The sequence below is a fragment of the Podarcis cretensis genome (genome assembly GCF_951804945.1).
Source record: "Podarcis cretensis genome assembly, chromosome: 6".
Taxonomy (NCBI): Eukaryota; Metazoa; Chordata; class Lepidosauria; order Squamata; family Lacertidae; genus Podarcis; species Podarcis cretensis.
In genome coordinates, this window is record NC_137175.1 from 61,520,489 (window position 1) to 61,537,395 (window position 16,907).

Genomic DNA, 16,907 nt, shown 5'->3' on the forward strand with positions numbered 1-16,907 from the left:
CGGGCTCGGAGAGGGGGAGGGCGGGTCGTCGGTTGGGGGTCGCGGTCGCTTCGCCTGTCACCATCCCACCCGCCTCGCCCTCCGCCTGCCCCTTCCTCTCACCTGCCGCCCCGTCGTCTCAGGTGATGGCGGCGCTCCTCTGGGGCCGAAGGGAGCTCGAGTCCAGGCGGGAGTTCCGGCTGCGAAGCCATTCGCGGCTGCTGCTTCACGCCACCCTGAAGAAGCAGCCAGAAGACTTTTGCTCCGCGGGGCTCGGAGCCTGACACCTCACCCGCTGCAACCTGTGGAGCCCTCCTCCTGTGCTCGCTTCCCTTATGCCCCATTTCTGTAATGCAGGCGCCCTTACGTAACAGCGCACCGATTCTTTTAGCAACCTTTTAGCACGTGCCATGTTGGTACAAGCGTACGCTGTATGTACAGTTGAATGTATGTAAGTGTGCACGGTCACTTATCCATAGAGCAGCTAAGGATGGGGTCCTTTCCCCACTGTGGGCCAGCCCACGCAGTAGGCAAGGTGGGACGGCTGGCCTCAGGTGGCAGGATCCACAGGGACAGCAGATCCTAATGTCCAGCTTTCTCCCACCCTTGTTCCTGATGTAGGTCTTCCTGATGTAGATCTTCCCTCACCCATTCTTTCTTGACATCAGAAGTAGGGTGGCATTTCAGAACCCGCCTGAAGTCCTGAAATGTCTTGGGCCGGCCCTGCCATAATGTACAATCAGTCAGTATGTTCAGTTCAGTCACATAAACAAATCTGATGTGTGGCCCAGATTACACCTTATTTACCCAAACGTATGCTTCATTCATTCATTCATTTGAGGGACGCAGGTGGCGCTGTGGGTTAAAGCCTCAGCGCCTAGGGCTTGCCGATCGAAAGGTCGGCGGTTCGAATCCCTGCGGCGGGGTGCGCTCCCGCTGCTCAGTCCCAGCGCCTGCCAACCTAGCAGTTCCAAAGCACCTCCGGGTGCAAGTAGATAAATAGGGACCGCTTACCAGCGGGAAGGTAAACGGCGTTTCCGTGTGCGGCTCTGGCTCGCCAGAGCAGCGATGTCACGCTGGCCACGTGACCCGGAAGTGTCTCCGGACAGCGCTGGCCCCTGGCCTCTTAAGTGAGATGGGCGCACAACCCCAGAGTCTGTCAAGACTAGCCCGTACGGGCAGGGGTACCTTTACCTTTACCGTTATGCTTCATTCAGTGCAGTTTCCTCCCCAATACTGCCGCCATGCACCTTATCTCTGTGCATGTTTTTTCAGTGTGTTTATCATTGAGTTCAAGTAAATATGCCAGGAGCAGTTTATATAATTGTGCATGTTGCTAAGGAGCCAGCTTACAAGAGGATTTTTGCTTCTGTCTAATAATGAGGAAGTTGGCAGTCCTGTTTCATCAAAACCAAAGGTCATTTCAAGAATCCCTTATGCCATGCATCATGAAGACCGAGGAGTGCTCGGTGATCAAAGGTTGATAGTGACAATGTATTCTTATATGGGTTAAACTGAACTTCGCTGTAACCTAGAGTACTAACTTTATTAAATTGCCACTGGAAAAACAATCAATTGAAAAATAAGCTGCCATAACAAACAAAGATATTTTAAAGGTAATAGTATATTTATCAAGGTCATGGAACAAGAGACAAATCTAGTCTGGAAATCTGGAAACCTTAGCAGTTTCTTGTGTTAAAACACACATTTTGGAGTTTTATTACTAGCAATCATAAGTGGGGACGAGAGAAAAAGAAGTAGTCCCCATGCTCTTCACTTTTTTTCATATAGGTGGCTTTTGGATAGATTGATGGGAATATAAAGTAATGGACAAAACATAAAGCTACTACTCTTGTTAGTATATTATCTTTCATTTCAACCAGAACCAATATACTGTCAGATATTAAAAAGTGTGCCCATTACTTGCAGTGCCACTGATTAAATGTGCACAAGTTCATTGCCTACAAGGAACTGTGTTGTAGAGGGTGAGATGAAGAAAATGGAGTGAGGGGCTGTGATGATCATTCATGTCCAACCAATAACAGTGCATGGAGGTGGGTACATAGCCCCCTTCATCCATTGTTTTGGGGGTCTAGGTCAGAGGAGGGTTTTTAAAAATCTGAAGGCCACATTTTCTCATGGATCTGCATAGCAGCTAGCTTTTCAAAGGCAAAAGTGAGTGGAGCTTTGGATTTGATTCTTTCTTTTCTACAGTAGGTTACAGTCCAGGATTACAAAAGTCAGGGGTTTACACACCCACCACATCTCCCTAACTTATGTACAGGGAAGAAGAAGGCAGCATCACACTTAAGGGATACTTCTAGTCAGGGCTGGTGAGGAGTGTGGCCTGGGGAAAGTCCTGGAAATTTGAGGTTCCCCATCCCTGCCCTAGACTAAAGGGAAGCAAGACATTAGGACTCTAGTATCAGCCTGATGGCTACATGGCAGCACAACTGTAGCTCTTGATCTTCCCATCTCCATCCCTTAAATACCAATTTATGTTTGTAAGCCTAGAATACTCCCCAGGTATACAGAAGCCGCCCTTCTTTCTGGAAGATCCCATTTCACTGACTGGTGCAGTGTCACTTGGCTTCCATAATATCAAAGGGAATGGTCATCCTTTGCTGCTTTGTGTTGGCTGTTCAACAGTTTTCTTCCCCTCTGTATTAGTTTATGAAGCTTAACATTATTTACAGCCATATGTTGCTTCAGTCTGTGCAGCTTTAATTCTCCTTAATGATTTACTCTTGATGAAGAAATAAAGAGATTTTTATTTGAAGGAATTCTTATTAGATAACTGAAACCTAAAGCTGTGTGATTAGCAGAAAGAGTTCAAGTGCCTGCCCGTATTAATTGCTACAGTCGTCGTATATACTCTTTGAGGCATCTTTTCTGTACCTACCATACTGAGAGTTACCACTTTGAACAGGGGAAAAACACTCTGTTTCAGCTTAGCTTCCTTGTGAAACTTAAACCAGACACCTGAACTTCCATTTTCCTCTTGATTTCTCAGGGTCAGGTTTGCACCCCATTTGTTTGCAGCTGCACAGATATAGCCACATTTTCTTCTAGGTATAAATTAAACCATTAGACTGGTTTATAGTGCTACCCTTGTACCTGGTTCAGAAGCTGTAGCTGGTGCAAAACCCACCTGCTAGGGTGTTTAATGGGTAACCCTAATTTTTGGCATATTACACTGGTGTCAGAATGTCTGCACTGGCTTACTTTTAAGCTACAAGGGAGTTCAAAATTTGGCTGCTGACGTTTAAAGTCCTAAACAACTTGAGACCAGGATATCTAGCAGACCACCTCCTCCAGTCCAGGTGAACTTTAAGATCACCTGAGGATACTTTACTGATCATACCACAACCAGCATATTGTCATTTTAGTTGAATTAAGGAAGTATTTCCCGATATTGCATATTTCTCCCAAATTGCATTTTCTATGATACAGTTCAAAGGATCTCCTTTAATAAAGAGGAGGGGAGAGACTTAGAATAGAACTGCAGTTTAAATTATTTATGGAAAATGACTAGCATTCATATATTTTTGTTTGCTTATCTATATCATTTGCACAGCTGTCCTAAGGAATACAATATTTAAAATTTAATAATATGGTTGCATGCCATCCCAATCTCCGAGCGGTACAAGATTCCAGGGATTCCAGGCATTTGCTCAGAGCCCTGTTTAATTGGAATGAGTGACAGCAGAGATTCTGGTGTCTTTAGGATACAGTATATGGTTTATTTACACATATTTACAACCTGAGCCCAATACTTACAAAAAACTGGCAACAGTGTTTCTTTCCTAAGTATTTTTCCCCCCTTTCCTTATTTTTAACAAAATATTATTACTACGTAAACTTTAGTTATTTTAAAAACACCAACATACTGATAATTCCTATTGAAACACAGTACCAGTATTTTGAAATATTATTGTGCTGATTTGAATCATAGTGTATAATTCCAGGCTCTTTTATTGTGCATATTGTCTTGCTGATCAGTACCTCCCATCATTTATACTGCATTATTAAGAAATACTACTGAATTATACACCACAAATCAAATACTGCATTCGTCACAAAAACAGAATAGCTTGTTTTTATGTTCTTTCAGAGTTCCTGGAATAGCAAAACCATGAACAAGTTTTCTGTAAGATATGTTCATGTGGTTGACACCTAGTGGATAAAAGATGGAAATGCTTCTTTAGAAAAGTGAGTTGAGCATGCTCTAGGCCTGTGCTTTTAGGAGTGGTTCCAAGATGGATCCCAGACCCAGAAACCATGACATGAAGCCAGCTGTTGTTTCGTCTTATTGGTGTAGCCTACATACATTGCATTTTCCTTGCATATATATTTCTGGGTACAGTTGGAAGTTGTTTTACCAAGTTAAACTTGTAGCCAATGAATATCATAAGGAATAAAGTTGTGATCAGTGTTGACTGTCCAGCTTTAAGAACCTAGCTGCTGCATTTTTGTACAAATTTTGTTGAAAAGTCAGTATTTAAAGATATATCCTTACAGTGCACTAATCTAGTTGAAAAGTTCAAGATTATTGAATCAGTCTTCAGAAGCAAAAAAGAAAAAGTATGGCTGTCAAAGACTTGATTCATGCTTCACTTAATGCCATATAAAGCATAGTTGTGGTATACAGGAACACCCTTCTTAAATTACATAACCTTAATAAATATGTTCAGGAATGCAACCTAGGACTGTCTTCTGCAACTTGTTCATAACAGAACTCTCACACTGAAGCCCTTACTTTCAAGTTAGCAATAGTTCTCTAGATGGTATCCAACAAAATCATACTAAACTTTTTTTTATATATTTTTGTAAATTACTTAGAAGGTGGTGTGGGTTTGTTTTTACAATCAGGTGGTGTATAAATTTTGTTAAATCCATACTTTGAATAGACCCATTGAAATCAGTTAAATTACTCATATTTATTTCAGTTTATTTATTAAGTATGACTTAGTTGGTTTGGACCCCTTATGTACAAATGTATTTGTTTTAATGATTCCCTTTGCCTAAGAAAAAACCCTGCTTTCTTAATAATAATAGACCTTTATATGAATTTGAGATTGTTCATTTTGCTTCGCTTAAGTTATCTAAGTAGCCTTCCAACAGCTGTGCAAGATAGGTCAGCATTAACCTTTCTTGCAAACAGGGAAGTGATTTGTAACTCCCTGTATCACATAGAGATACCTTTTTGGGGTGTCTAACCTAAGCAGCAGTCTGGTTGTAGATTTCTGAAAATAAAAGGAAGAATTTGCTGGCAAACATTCCATCAGAACAGGCACTTCAGCTTTCCAGACACAACAATCCCCCCTTTTCCTCCTGCATGCTCTTCTGGGGGTTCTCCTGATCCCTCCATGCCAATTTCAGGGGCATGGGGAAGACACGGAGGGGGAGTCTGTTGTGCTGTTTGAAGTCCTTGCACAGGCATCAGGTCACATCCACACCATAAATTTGAACCTCATTCCCCACCTACAAAGAATTCTGGGAACTATGGTTTATTAAGCTATGTGAAGGGAAAACTACCGTTTCCTGGATTCTTTGGGAGAAACTGTTTTAAATGTATTGTGCGGCTGTTTCACTGGGCTTACTCTTAGTGTGTGATTTGCACATGAGGGGTTTGCTGTGAGTACCATTCATCTGGATATCAATATATGGTGAATCTTGCTTAGGTTGAATAAAAAGTGTTTCCAGGCAAACTGCTTGCTATACTCAGCATTCAGACTGCCTTGTGACACAGGCAGGTGATTGGGCTACTATCTTATTTATACACATACTTAATGTGATAGGATTATTTTGGATTATTGTACTGTGCTCTATGTAGGCCTGCCCTTAAAGACAGCCCAGAAACTTCAGTTAGTGCAGAATGTGGCCTTCCATATGATGACCAGGGCAGCCAGCAGGGATCACATTACACAGATCCTAAAATACCGTATTTTTCGCTCTTTAAGACGCACCAGACCACAAGACGCACCTAGTTTTTGGAGAAGGAAAACAAGAGGAAAAATATTCTGAATCTCAGAAGCCAGAACAGCAAGAGGGATCGCTGCACAGTGAAAGCAGCAATCCCTCTTGCTGTTCTGGCTTCTGGGATAGCTGCGCAGCCTGCATTTGCTCCATAAGACGCACACACATTTCCCCTTACTTTTTAGGAGGGAAAAAGTGAGTCTTATAGAGCAAAAAATACGGTATTTTTGGTGATTGCATAATTATTTCTGGGCTGAATTTAAGGTGCTGGTGTTGACTTATAAATTTCTAAATGATTTGAGGGCCAGGTATCTGAAGGAGTGCCTCTCTCTCTGTCAGCCTGCCTGGTTCCTTCTCATTGTTCCACAACCGGGGGTGATACATCACATGGTAATGAGGACTAGGATCTTCTCCACAGTGGAACTGCAATTAAGGAATGCCCTCCTTTGGATGTATGGCAGGTGCTAACACCCTTGCTTTTGGGTGCCTGACTGAGATATGTGTTTTGTCCAGGCATCTGCTAGATATTTTAATTGGTAATTTGAACTGTTTTTTTTTTAACCTGCTATTTTTAATAAATGTGGGTGTATTATTGGTGTTTTAACATTTTGTAACCTTACCTGAGAACTGGAATATGGGTGGGCCAAAAATGTACTGAAATGTATGCATTTTCTTTTGTTTCAAATTAGATAGAAATAGTTATATATATTCTTTCTTCCCTTTAGTTACAAACATTTAATACTGCTGAATCCTGTAAAGATGTTCAGGACTTAACTAATGGTGTTGCCATGGCACAAGTACTTCATGAAATGTAAGTTACTTTAAAGTATGTGTGTTGAATTATTTTGGTTTTCTTGTATATATGTTTGTTTTTCTCTTTCTTTTACACAGCAGTGTTTCATTGCAGATCCCATTTGCAAAATATATTCGCAAAATAAATCACATTTTTTTTGTAACTGATCATCTGAGCTTTCTTCATAATCACTTTACCCTTCTTCCTTTATAAGGTACCCGACTTGTGTTATCTTGCAATTCAAATTTTTAAATACGATGGGAGGCAAAAGATGTGTGTTTGTCTGTTAAACTTACCGGTACACGGGATCAGTAATTGTGTAAACTTTTATATGTGAAACTCTACTTTGCCTTACCAGCAGTCTTTTCCTACATACTTTTATAATAAAAATAGGACTGGAATTCAGTCGTGAACTACAAACACCTTTGTGATATTTAATAAAAATGGATTAATTTTATTTTAGTGATGCTGCTTGGTTTGACAAAGTTTGGCTAAGCCGTATTAAAGAAGATGTTGGTGACAACTGGAGAATAAAGGTAATTGAAAATGTCAATGTGTGTGTACAAAAGATAACATTTCAAAGTTAAAACTACCGTATTTTTCGTCCCATAGGACGCTCCGTCCTATAGCACGCACCTAGTTTTTTGGGGGGGAAATAAAGGAAATTTCCCCCCTTTATTTCCCCCCCAAAACCAGGTCGAGGAACAGCGGTATGGCAGTGCTCCGCCTCCCCGCTGTCCCCCGAGCTTGTGGGGCTGGCGCTGGGGAGAAGCGCACTGGCCGATGTCTACCCGGCGCGAGGGGCGCTCTGCAACAGGGCGCCACACGCGCCGGGCGGCAGGCTGCTATCCACAGCGTGGGGAGCCCTGCGGGAACTCCCGCAAGGCTCCCCAGGCTTGCTGATAGCTTCCTGAAGCCTGGAGAGCGAGAGGGGTCGGTGCGCACCGACCCCTCTCGCTCTCCAAGCTTCAGCGAAAGCCTGTATTCGCCCCATAGGACGCACACAGATTTCCCCTTCATTTTTGGAGGGGAAAAAGTGCGTCCTATAGGGCGGAAAATACGGTATACCAAAAAAAAGAAAAAAAGAATACATCTTATTCCTTTTAAGTGCACTTGGTCTAGCAAGTTAAATTCCGAATCAAAGGCTAGTTCTTGCTCTGTGACCTTCTGTGTAAAACAGTGTGTACACTTGAGGGATGTCCCAGATTGCTTTTATAGATTATTACCTTCTATCAACTATATTTTATTTGCTTAATTTTGATGTCATGGTATTCTCTCATTGAAGTGCTAACATTGACCGCTCTTCATATGCAACAGTGGAAAAATTGTGAACTTCCGTTGTTGCAATGATTCAGCAGCAGTGTTCACATCTCTTCACCAGCAAAATGTAGAAGCAACAAGGGATATAGTATTGCATTTCCTTCAAGATGAATTCATATGTACAAAAAATACAATTTTTAAATGTTTTTTAAAGCATTGTAAATTCATTTGAGGGGTGGGGTGGGGAGAAATGTAACTTTTCAGTATTCTTTCCCCACCCTCATATTGCAGATGGAGGAGAGGAGGGGAGAGAGATTTGAGACAGGAGACTCATAGTAATACTGCAGTGTAATTTAACCCGCTGTTAATGTTGTCATACTGCAGATGTGAGCAGGGTTACAGCTTATAGTCATAAGATCTGAACATTTGAGACTGTGCCTGAAGTGTGTAGTAACTTGCCACAACTGCCTTAAATAAAATATTTAAGAACTGTCACTTAGCAATCCTACAGCCAGTATTTAGCAGTCTGAGAGGTTGCTGGAAGGAGCGGTAATATTGATCCACTATAGAGGAGGCATGTTGGTGACCAGGAAACTCATTGAAAACAGAAAGCTTGGAAATCCCACTTTAGACTTCTGCATTGGAAAAGTTGCATGGCATTGTTGTCCCCATCTCTCAGATACCCACAGCTTACACTGATCTCTTACAGGAACCCAAGTGTTCTTCGAAGGACTTGTAATTTTTTGTTATTATTATTATTATTTATTTTTTGCTTTCACCTGAGGCTGTCTGGTTTTATGGTAATAATAGTAATATTAAGTAGTACACTGCAGTGTCCACCTGAGCCAATCATCTTCATATGTGTAAAAATTTGTTCAGTAAAGGCTGTCATTGATACATTTAATGCCAAATGTGAAATACAGGAAAATCTTTGGAAAATGAATTCACAGTCATAACCAATGTTTTCTTTTAAACCTTCTTAGGCCAGCAATTTGAAGAAGGTTCTTCAAGGAATTACAGATTATTATCATGAGGTATAGAAAAAACAGCAGCTGTTAAAGTAATACTTGGTTCACTATAGTCTAAATCTCAATTTATTTGGTAGTGTTTTTGTTAAATCTTCTCACGGGCATTGCTTCATATGTAAAATAGATACAGTACATGCAAAATTGATCTGGGTGGGGTTTTCTGCATTTTTCTAACTTGAACACACCCTGCACTCTGTCACCTGAAAATGGAATCACTTTCTAAAAGTGCTTATTCATGCATTATTTTGCAGGATGTTGTACTATTTAGAAGCTAGTACAGATATATAAAAATATTTAGTGAAATGAGCAAGATCCTAAGCCAAGATTTACAGGCTAAGTCAATGCTGCTTTGCCTCCCTTCTTTAGCAGCCCCTTGTTCCAAATCTCTGCTACCACCACTCCTCTTCCTACACTCACTGCAGAGTTTGCAGCATCAAGCCTGACTTGGTGGTACTGGTTCAGGGACATGCTAGTTGCTGAAAACTCTTGAGGGCAGGCCGTACAATTGTTTTCTCACTTCCTACTCACCCTTAATCATCAAGTAATGACAGACACGGATCATTAGCCAGATTTTTTTCAAGTGTGTGTGTGGGGTTTCCCCTCTAGTTTTTTCCTGACTGGACTTGTTCTAATGTACTTGTATACTTTAATAAATTCCAGCAGACCCTGTAAAATGTACTTGGTGCATGCATGATAAAAGAAAGAAAGAAAGTGTCCTTTACCACAAAAAAGCTAGAGGGTTTTAACTTCTGCCTGCCTTCCAAATAATCTGACAAATTCTGCCTTCATGGACTAATTTCCTCCTCATGTCATTATGAAATTATAATGACAGATTTCCTCTGCAGTTTTTAGGTCAGCAGATTTCAGAAGATCTCCTTCCTGATTTAAGCCAGATATCTGAACATTCTGATCCAGTAGAGCTGGGCAGGTTACTGCAGCTTATTTTAGGCTGTGCGGTCAACTGTGAAAAGAAACAAGGTAAATGCTTTTCCTGTGAATCAGCCACCTGCTGAGTTTTAAGGATCATGCTAGCTTGCATGGAGAAGTTATGAAATAGCTTGCAGAGATGAAACTGAAAGGGCACACAGCCTCTATTCTGTATGATTTGTGAAGTGAAGTGAAACTTAGGTTAGTTGGGATACCACCCTTTTAAACCATCTCATCAGTGCAAGGATTTATGCTTGGGCTATGGAACTTTCCCCCCTCTTACCTGCAGTGCATGCCCAACACCCTCCCATAGCTAAAAAAATATTTTTTTAAAGCTTAAACTCTGCATGTGAGTTCTCAACATGTTTTAAAACTTTTGGTTAACAGAATGGATGCTATTTTAATAAATAATAATTTTAAAAATAAAATCAAATGTGAGACTCAGAATTCCAGTGTGCTCTAATTTTTGTTTTCAGTCTTCTGACCAACCCAAAACTGCAATCCAAAATGCTTTTTCTTGGAGTTAAATTCTTGACGAACATCTAAGAAAATGTGTTTAGAACCAAGGGTGTAAATTACCTTGACAGCTTGTTAATCTGTACCCTCAAATAGAATGACAGAGAATTCTGATGATGGAGTAACTCTGAATGTCATATAACTGAACCCATCCCACAGCCACATGTTTGGTGATGAGTATTTCTGCATTTTAGAGGGAATTAACTACAGCTATAGTTAAAGGAAGTGCAGTCTGGCTAAAATGTTAATAATGATACTTTAACCTGCTACAGTATTTTCCATAATGAGTACTACAGAAATGTTAATACTTGGTTAGAAGTAAGGTTGTGGGGCGGGGTGGAGGGGTAGAGCAAATATGAAAGGGGTAATTTCTGTATCCAGGTTTTTTAGGATATTTCTTCTTACAGAAAACAAACTTTTGCTAATTTTATCTTGTAGAGCATATACAAGTTATAATGACACTAGAGGAGTCTGTCCAACACGTTGTTATGGCTGCTATTCAAGAGGTAAGAAGTAGTTATAATACACACCAAAAATGAAATCATTTTCTTTTCTAAAAAAATTCATAGGGTAGGGGATCTCCAGGGCTGCAATAGTAACAAAACAATTGATCCTGGTTATCTCAGAATCTCTCGTTACCCTACTGTCTTCTACATAGTTTAAAATAAGTTGTTTGACCAAAGTCTGGTTTCTTTGCAGGCACTATTTTGAGGGATTTGGTGTAAAGAGGGCACACATATGCATAAATGTATCTAGCTTTAGTGAGCATTGCACTTTTTAAACTTCAAATAGGAAGTGCCATGTTATATTTATCTAAATTTGGATGTGTGTGTTTTATGTTTTGATATTTTTAGAAAATCTCCAATAAAGTGTTATTAAAGGGGGAAATGCAATTCGATCTATGAACTGGACTGATTCAGATTGTTTGTGCCAGTTTGGCATCTCGAAGACAAAACATGACAAGACAAATGAAAATTTTTGATGGCTTTTAGCTAACACATGTCTTGTGGGTCAGCATAAAGTATACCTCATATAATCAATAGCAAAAAGGCTATTTTTATTTGAGAAGATTTAAGAACACAACTGGAACTGCCTCTAACCTAGAAACCGATAAAGAGGTTATGTGTGTTTTTGATGGGCACTGTTAGTTGGGCTCAAGGTTTTAGACAATTAGTTTAAAACTTTGTACATCACTTCTTCTTTTTTAAATATTGCAGTTGATGAGCAAAGAAATAGTGGGCTTTGTAAGTGAGTTGCCTGGCGATCTGGAGCAACAGGTAATTTTTATATGTAATGTTTCCAGCAATGTTTAAGCCCTTATTTTATTTTTACCATAAGTTTCCACCTAGTGGATTTATCATTGTGTTCACCCAGTCATTTCCCTCTGTCCTAAGAGCCACACAGTGGTCACTGAATGAAATGATCTTTGAGTTCTGCAGTGGGAATTGCCCAGGACCATGACCGCAAGGTGTGGCTGGTTTTCAGATTTCTCACAGCCTGAAGGTCTGGATGTCTCGGTTCTAGAATAACTAAAAGCACCATAATCTGAGGATAGGTGAAATTCAGGCTAATGCCTTCAAAGGAAGCAGATTTGAACCAAATATCGAAGGGGAGGGGAGGGGTCACACTTCCTAAGACTTAGTTTCTATTTACCCAGCGTTCTGCGTTAGTTATTTGGTGCCTGTCTATCATCTTCACAGTAGGGGGGATGCTGGGTATGTATGGTCATTAAATATATGTTGCTAAATCACTGAAAACAAAAACTCTCCAACATTTTGAAGCTGAAAAGAACATTGGAAGAACTCAATGAAGTACTAGCAGAAAAAGAAGAGCTGAAACAAAGATGCCAAGAACTAGACCTACAGGTAAGCTCATATTTTGTTCCCCAGTGCTTTTCTATAAGCAGATTAATCTTATAAATTTGGTAGTTTTTCAAAATCACATTTCTGCCAGTTTCCCCTTTATAGCATTCACATAGTTGATTCTTCTGTTCTACAGTTTTTTGTGAGTTGTGCTGTTCATCGTGCAATGCCTCATCTCTGCTTTTAGCGAAGAAGATTGTATATCAGGTTCTTCTTGCATTCCTGAGGCCAGAGTTTCATTGTGGAAACTTGGATAATATGTATTATCACTTTATTCCATGTAGCTGCAGTGCTGTTTTCTGGCTGGGGTTTGGGCAGCAGCATAAGGTCACCATCTGTGACTTTATGCCAGCAGAAGAATTATTCACTGATGCTTTAAAGTGCTCGTGCAATGGTTCAAAAGGCTGTAGCAGTTTCAGTAAAAGGTAAAGGTACCCCTGCCCGTATGGGCCAGTCTTGCCAGACTCTAGGGTTGTGCGCTCATCTCACTCTATAGGCCAGGAGCCAGCGCTGTCCGCAGACACTTCCGGGTCACGTGGCCAGTGTGACAAGCTGCATCTGGCAAGCCAGCGCAGCACACGGAACGCCGTTTACCTTCCCGCTGGTAAGCGGTCCCTATTTATCTACTTGCACCTGGGGGTGCTTTCGAACTGCTAGGTTGGCAGGCGCTGGGACCGAACGACGGAAGCGCACTCTGCCGCGGGGATTCGAACCGCCGACCTGACGATCAGCAAGTCCTAGGCGCTGAGGTTTTACCCACAGCGCCACCCGCGTCCCTAGCAGTTTCAGTAGTGCTCTGTAATGCTCTGTTCAGAGATCCATTGTTTTCAGGGAACAGGAAGAGCCATTAGTTTTCTAATAGCATCTGCTAACCAGACATGTCCATCTGTGCTCCTCACTGCCATTGTTGGATGTACCTTATTTACTGTGTAATATTGTCCATTGTGGCAACCATTTGATTCTGTCTTGCATTACGGTTAGTAGTTTGTGCAATTGAGTTTTTAATTAGGAATTTATAGATCAAATGCACTAAATACCTTTTCTGCCTGAATTCTGACTAGCAAGGCTAGTTGACCCAACATTGCAAAAGGGACACATTTCCTGTTATTTAAACTGGCAGAAGGAAGAAATGACAGTGATTGCAATTCTGCCCACACTTAATTGGGAATTGGCACTGTTGAATTTAGTAAAACTTTTTTTGTGTAAACACACATAGGATTGGACTGTAAGTTTCTTCCTTTCTTATATAGGAGAAGTAAAGAAATAGGCTGAGTATTTAAAGGGAGGGGCAGTATGCCTATGTAATCCACCTTAGGTTTTTTGGGAAATGTAGATTTTTAATAATAATAATAATAATAATAATAATAATAATAATAATAATAATAGTGCTGAATGTCTATCCTGACCCTGACCTTGCTTGTCTCTAGTCTAAAAAATGTAAAATATATTTTGGCTAGCCTGGCACAATTAACGAATGCCTCTGTGATATACTGAATATATGTTTATTTGAAAATCAAGAAAAAAATTGCTTCTTGCTTAAACTAATTGTTAATAAATTCACTTATAAGGTCTCAGTCTCCCATGATACTTTACAAGAATTTATGAAAGGTAGGTTTCTTTTTGTTTCAGGGAAAAGTAACCCAAAGAGCACAATGCATTCTAAGTACCAATGAACTAACATGTGACTTGCTCTGACGTTTGATATTTTAAAATTAACACAATGGCTTTTACTAGAAAAGGCTTAAGAGCTCTGTTCTTTTAATCTGCGGCTCCTTTATGACTGTTAATATACTTACTGTTGTGTTCCCATTTCTTAGCTAGCAGCGTTTTCAGAAATAATTGCAAAATGCATGTTCTTGTATATGATGCTGTCTTATGGCTCCAGGAGTTCATTTTTGCCATAGCCATTTACGGCTGAGTATTAGTACCATGTAGCTTTTATATCTTCAGTTTACCAACCTGGGAATATTTTTCTCTCTAAGACTTCTTCATGCCATTTTATTTCTACTTATGCTGTACCCTGGAAACCTTATCTGAATGGACTCTGGCCTGATCTAGCATGGCAGTTCCTGCATCCTTATGCAGAGCAAATGGAAATTGCCTGGAAACTGGATCAGACTAGAGTCCTTCTGGTTTTTCATTCAAAAGCAAAGCATGGTGGTGAAGTCTTCCCCTTGTTGATTATCCCAGCATCTAATATGCAGAAGTGCAATGTCTCTTTCCATGCAGATAATGTTTTGCTACTGTGGCTGATAGGACTTGCAGTGTAATCAAAGTTAAGGTATCTCCAACCAAGATCTGAATTGCTGCAAGTGAAGAGAAAATAACCACATGACAGTTCCGTGTGTAGATTTGCAAAGAGCAACACAAGAATTTGAGCCACACAAGGCAGTAGAATTGCCGCTCATAAGCATATGGAAGCCTGAGTGATTAGGCTTTTTGTCTCATGAAAGGTTTTACTACAACTGTCTGGGGTAAGAGCACAGTGGCAGTAGCTGTCTTATGAACTGAAGATCTACTTTGGAACTCAGCCTAAGCCCAAAGCCCTAAAGACACAAATCCACTGAAATAAAATCAATGGGACTTGCTTCTACAAAATTTGATTATGTACATAAAAACAAGCATGCTATAATTTAATACAAGATAACAAAACTTTAGCAAAGGCAACCACTTAAAAATCTTTTTTGCTGCTAAGCTGCACTTTGTCTGTGAAACACATTATTTCACTGGGGTCAGTTACCTGTACATTTTCGTCAGCTGTTTTGATGGATGAACCATAATCCTGAAGTGGGTTCTACCTCTTTAGGTAGCTGCCCTTCAAGAAGAAAAGAGCAGTTTGATGTCTGAAAATGAGATTATGAATGACAGATTGGACCAGCTGGATGGTTCTCTTGATGATACAAATACTGCAGTTGCAAAGAAGTATTTCAATGCACAAATGCAACTAGAGCAACTACAGGAGGAAAATTTCAGGTATGGATTGTTGTCATTTGATAGTCCTATCACTTCCAGTAAACTCTTAAATGGACTCTTTTAATGCACTCTGTGGTGCTGTCATTGAAAACAGTTCAGAAACTACAACTCATACAGAAACTGCAGCCTGATTGTTCTTAGTAGAAGTAAACCAGTCATATCATGTTACTCTAATTTTTGTGTAGCTGCAGTGGCATTGCTTATAAAGTCAGAACAGCCTGGGCCAAGTGTGCTCATGGAATACCTGCTCTCATATTTACCTGCTCTTTCGTGAATATCTCTTGAAGAGGCCTTGCTTAGGGTTCTGCCGCTAAGGGCAGTTCATAGTTTAGGAATCAATGATACCACCTGTTCAGTGGTTCCACCTAAGCTGTGGAATGCAATCTGTAGAAAAGCTAGAGAGACTACTTGGTGGTGGTGGTCGTCGTCTTCTTCTTCTTCTTCTTCTTCTTCTTCTTCTTCTTCTTCTTGCCTTGTGTAAAAAATATATACATTTTCCACCAGGCTGTTGGCAAAGGAAATATCCTTCCCCCTACTATTGTGGCCCTATCTACCATAATTATGCTGCTTTTAATTATTGTATTCTGTTGTTTTATCTTATTTATTTTTATTTTATGTCTTAATAGCTTTAGTTTATCCATCATCTTAATCTAATTTATGAGTAGACTAGGAACAGACTAGATGCAAAACCTACATTTTAAAAATGTTGTTATTTAGACAGGACAGCCAATCTATATAAACTTGCCCTTTGTATTCATGTGCATAAGGAATTTTGTAAATGCCCTTTGCATGATAAAGCACTGTTAAATATTCTTGTTCCACCACTGCAATAAATGTGCAGTAAGGTAAAAGAATACACATGACTTGTGTTTAAAGAAGGGACTAATGGGAAATCTTTTCAGTAATCCTATTTTGTTTATGTAAAGGCTTGAAACTGCAAAAGATGATTATCGTGTTCATTGTGAAGAACTTGAGAAACAACTGGTTGAGCTTCAGCATCGAAATGATGAACTGACCTCTCTGGCAGAAGAATCAAGGGCTCTAAAAGATGAGATTGATGTACTTAGGTATGCTAAAAATCAAATTTCACTCCTGCTGAAGGCTGTGTCAGTGCTACAGTTTGAAAAAGCTTGGGATTTCTTATAAACTGCAGTACTCTATTTTGCATGAATGAGCAAATTTAAAGAGATCAATAGAGAACATTACATTGTAATATAGTACATGTTAATTAAGGGTTTGTATCACTGAAGCTGCCAATACTATTCTAAGTGATATTTAATGTCCTAGTCCTGAAAATGAAAAATATCCCAAGAACTAAGAGATGTTATCATGGATTTTTTATTTATATGTCTTCATGCATGTAACTGATAACTTAAGAAAATAGGATACCTTGTACGCCATGAAAAGTAATATCTCACAACCACCATATCCTATTTCCCACAACTGTGTGGGAGTCAAAGCAAAGGTAAATTGTTTAGTGTTATACCATAGATTAAACTTCATTAGGATAAATAAATTTACTGATTCCATTTCCATGTTGCACCAAAATATTGGCTACCTGAGTTTCTTATATCCTGATTCAGTAACAGT

General features: G+C 39.9%; 2 protein-coding genes across 3 annotated transcripts in view; one reads left to right on the top strand and one right to left on the bottom strand.

Annotated features, from left to right (window-relative positions):
- The window catches only part of LOC307219153 (E3 ubiquitin-protein ligase RNF170-like), a 38,747-nt gene extending 38,266 nt beyond the window's left edge, over positions 1-481 (bottom strand). For both annotated transcript variants that reach the window (XM_079982158.1, XM_079982160.1), the window contains exon 1: positions 103-481. In XM_079982158.1, coding sequence (XP_079838284.1) covers positions 103-323 — 221 coding nt within the window. In that variant the 5' untranslated portion in view covers positions 324-481. The remainder of the gene's footprint in view (positions 1-102) is intronic.
- Positions 1-16,907, top strand: part of HOOK1 (hook microtubule tethering protein 1) — a 32,735-nt gene that overhangs the window by 162 nt on the left and 15,666 nt on the right. Inside the window, exons 2-10 of the mRNA XM_079982104.1 lie at positions 6,684-6,769; positions 7,215-7,287; positions 8,995-9,045; positions 9,885-10,017; positions 10,921-10,988; positions 11,700-11,759; positions 12,264-12,347; positions 15,151-15,317; positions 16,244-16,384. Of these exons, the coding sequence (XP_079838230.1) occupies positions 6,684-6,769; positions 7,215-7,287; positions 8,995-9,045; positions 9,885-10,017; positions 10,921-10,988; positions 11,700-11,759; positions 12,264-12,347; positions 15,151-15,317; positions 16,244-16,384 (863 nt within the window). The remainder of the gene's footprint in view (positions 1-6,683; positions 6,770-7,214; positions 7,288-8,994; positions 9,046-9,884; positions 10,018-10,920; positions 10,989-11,699; positions 11,760-12,263; positions 12,348-15,150; positions 15,318-16,243; positions 16,385-16,907) is intronic.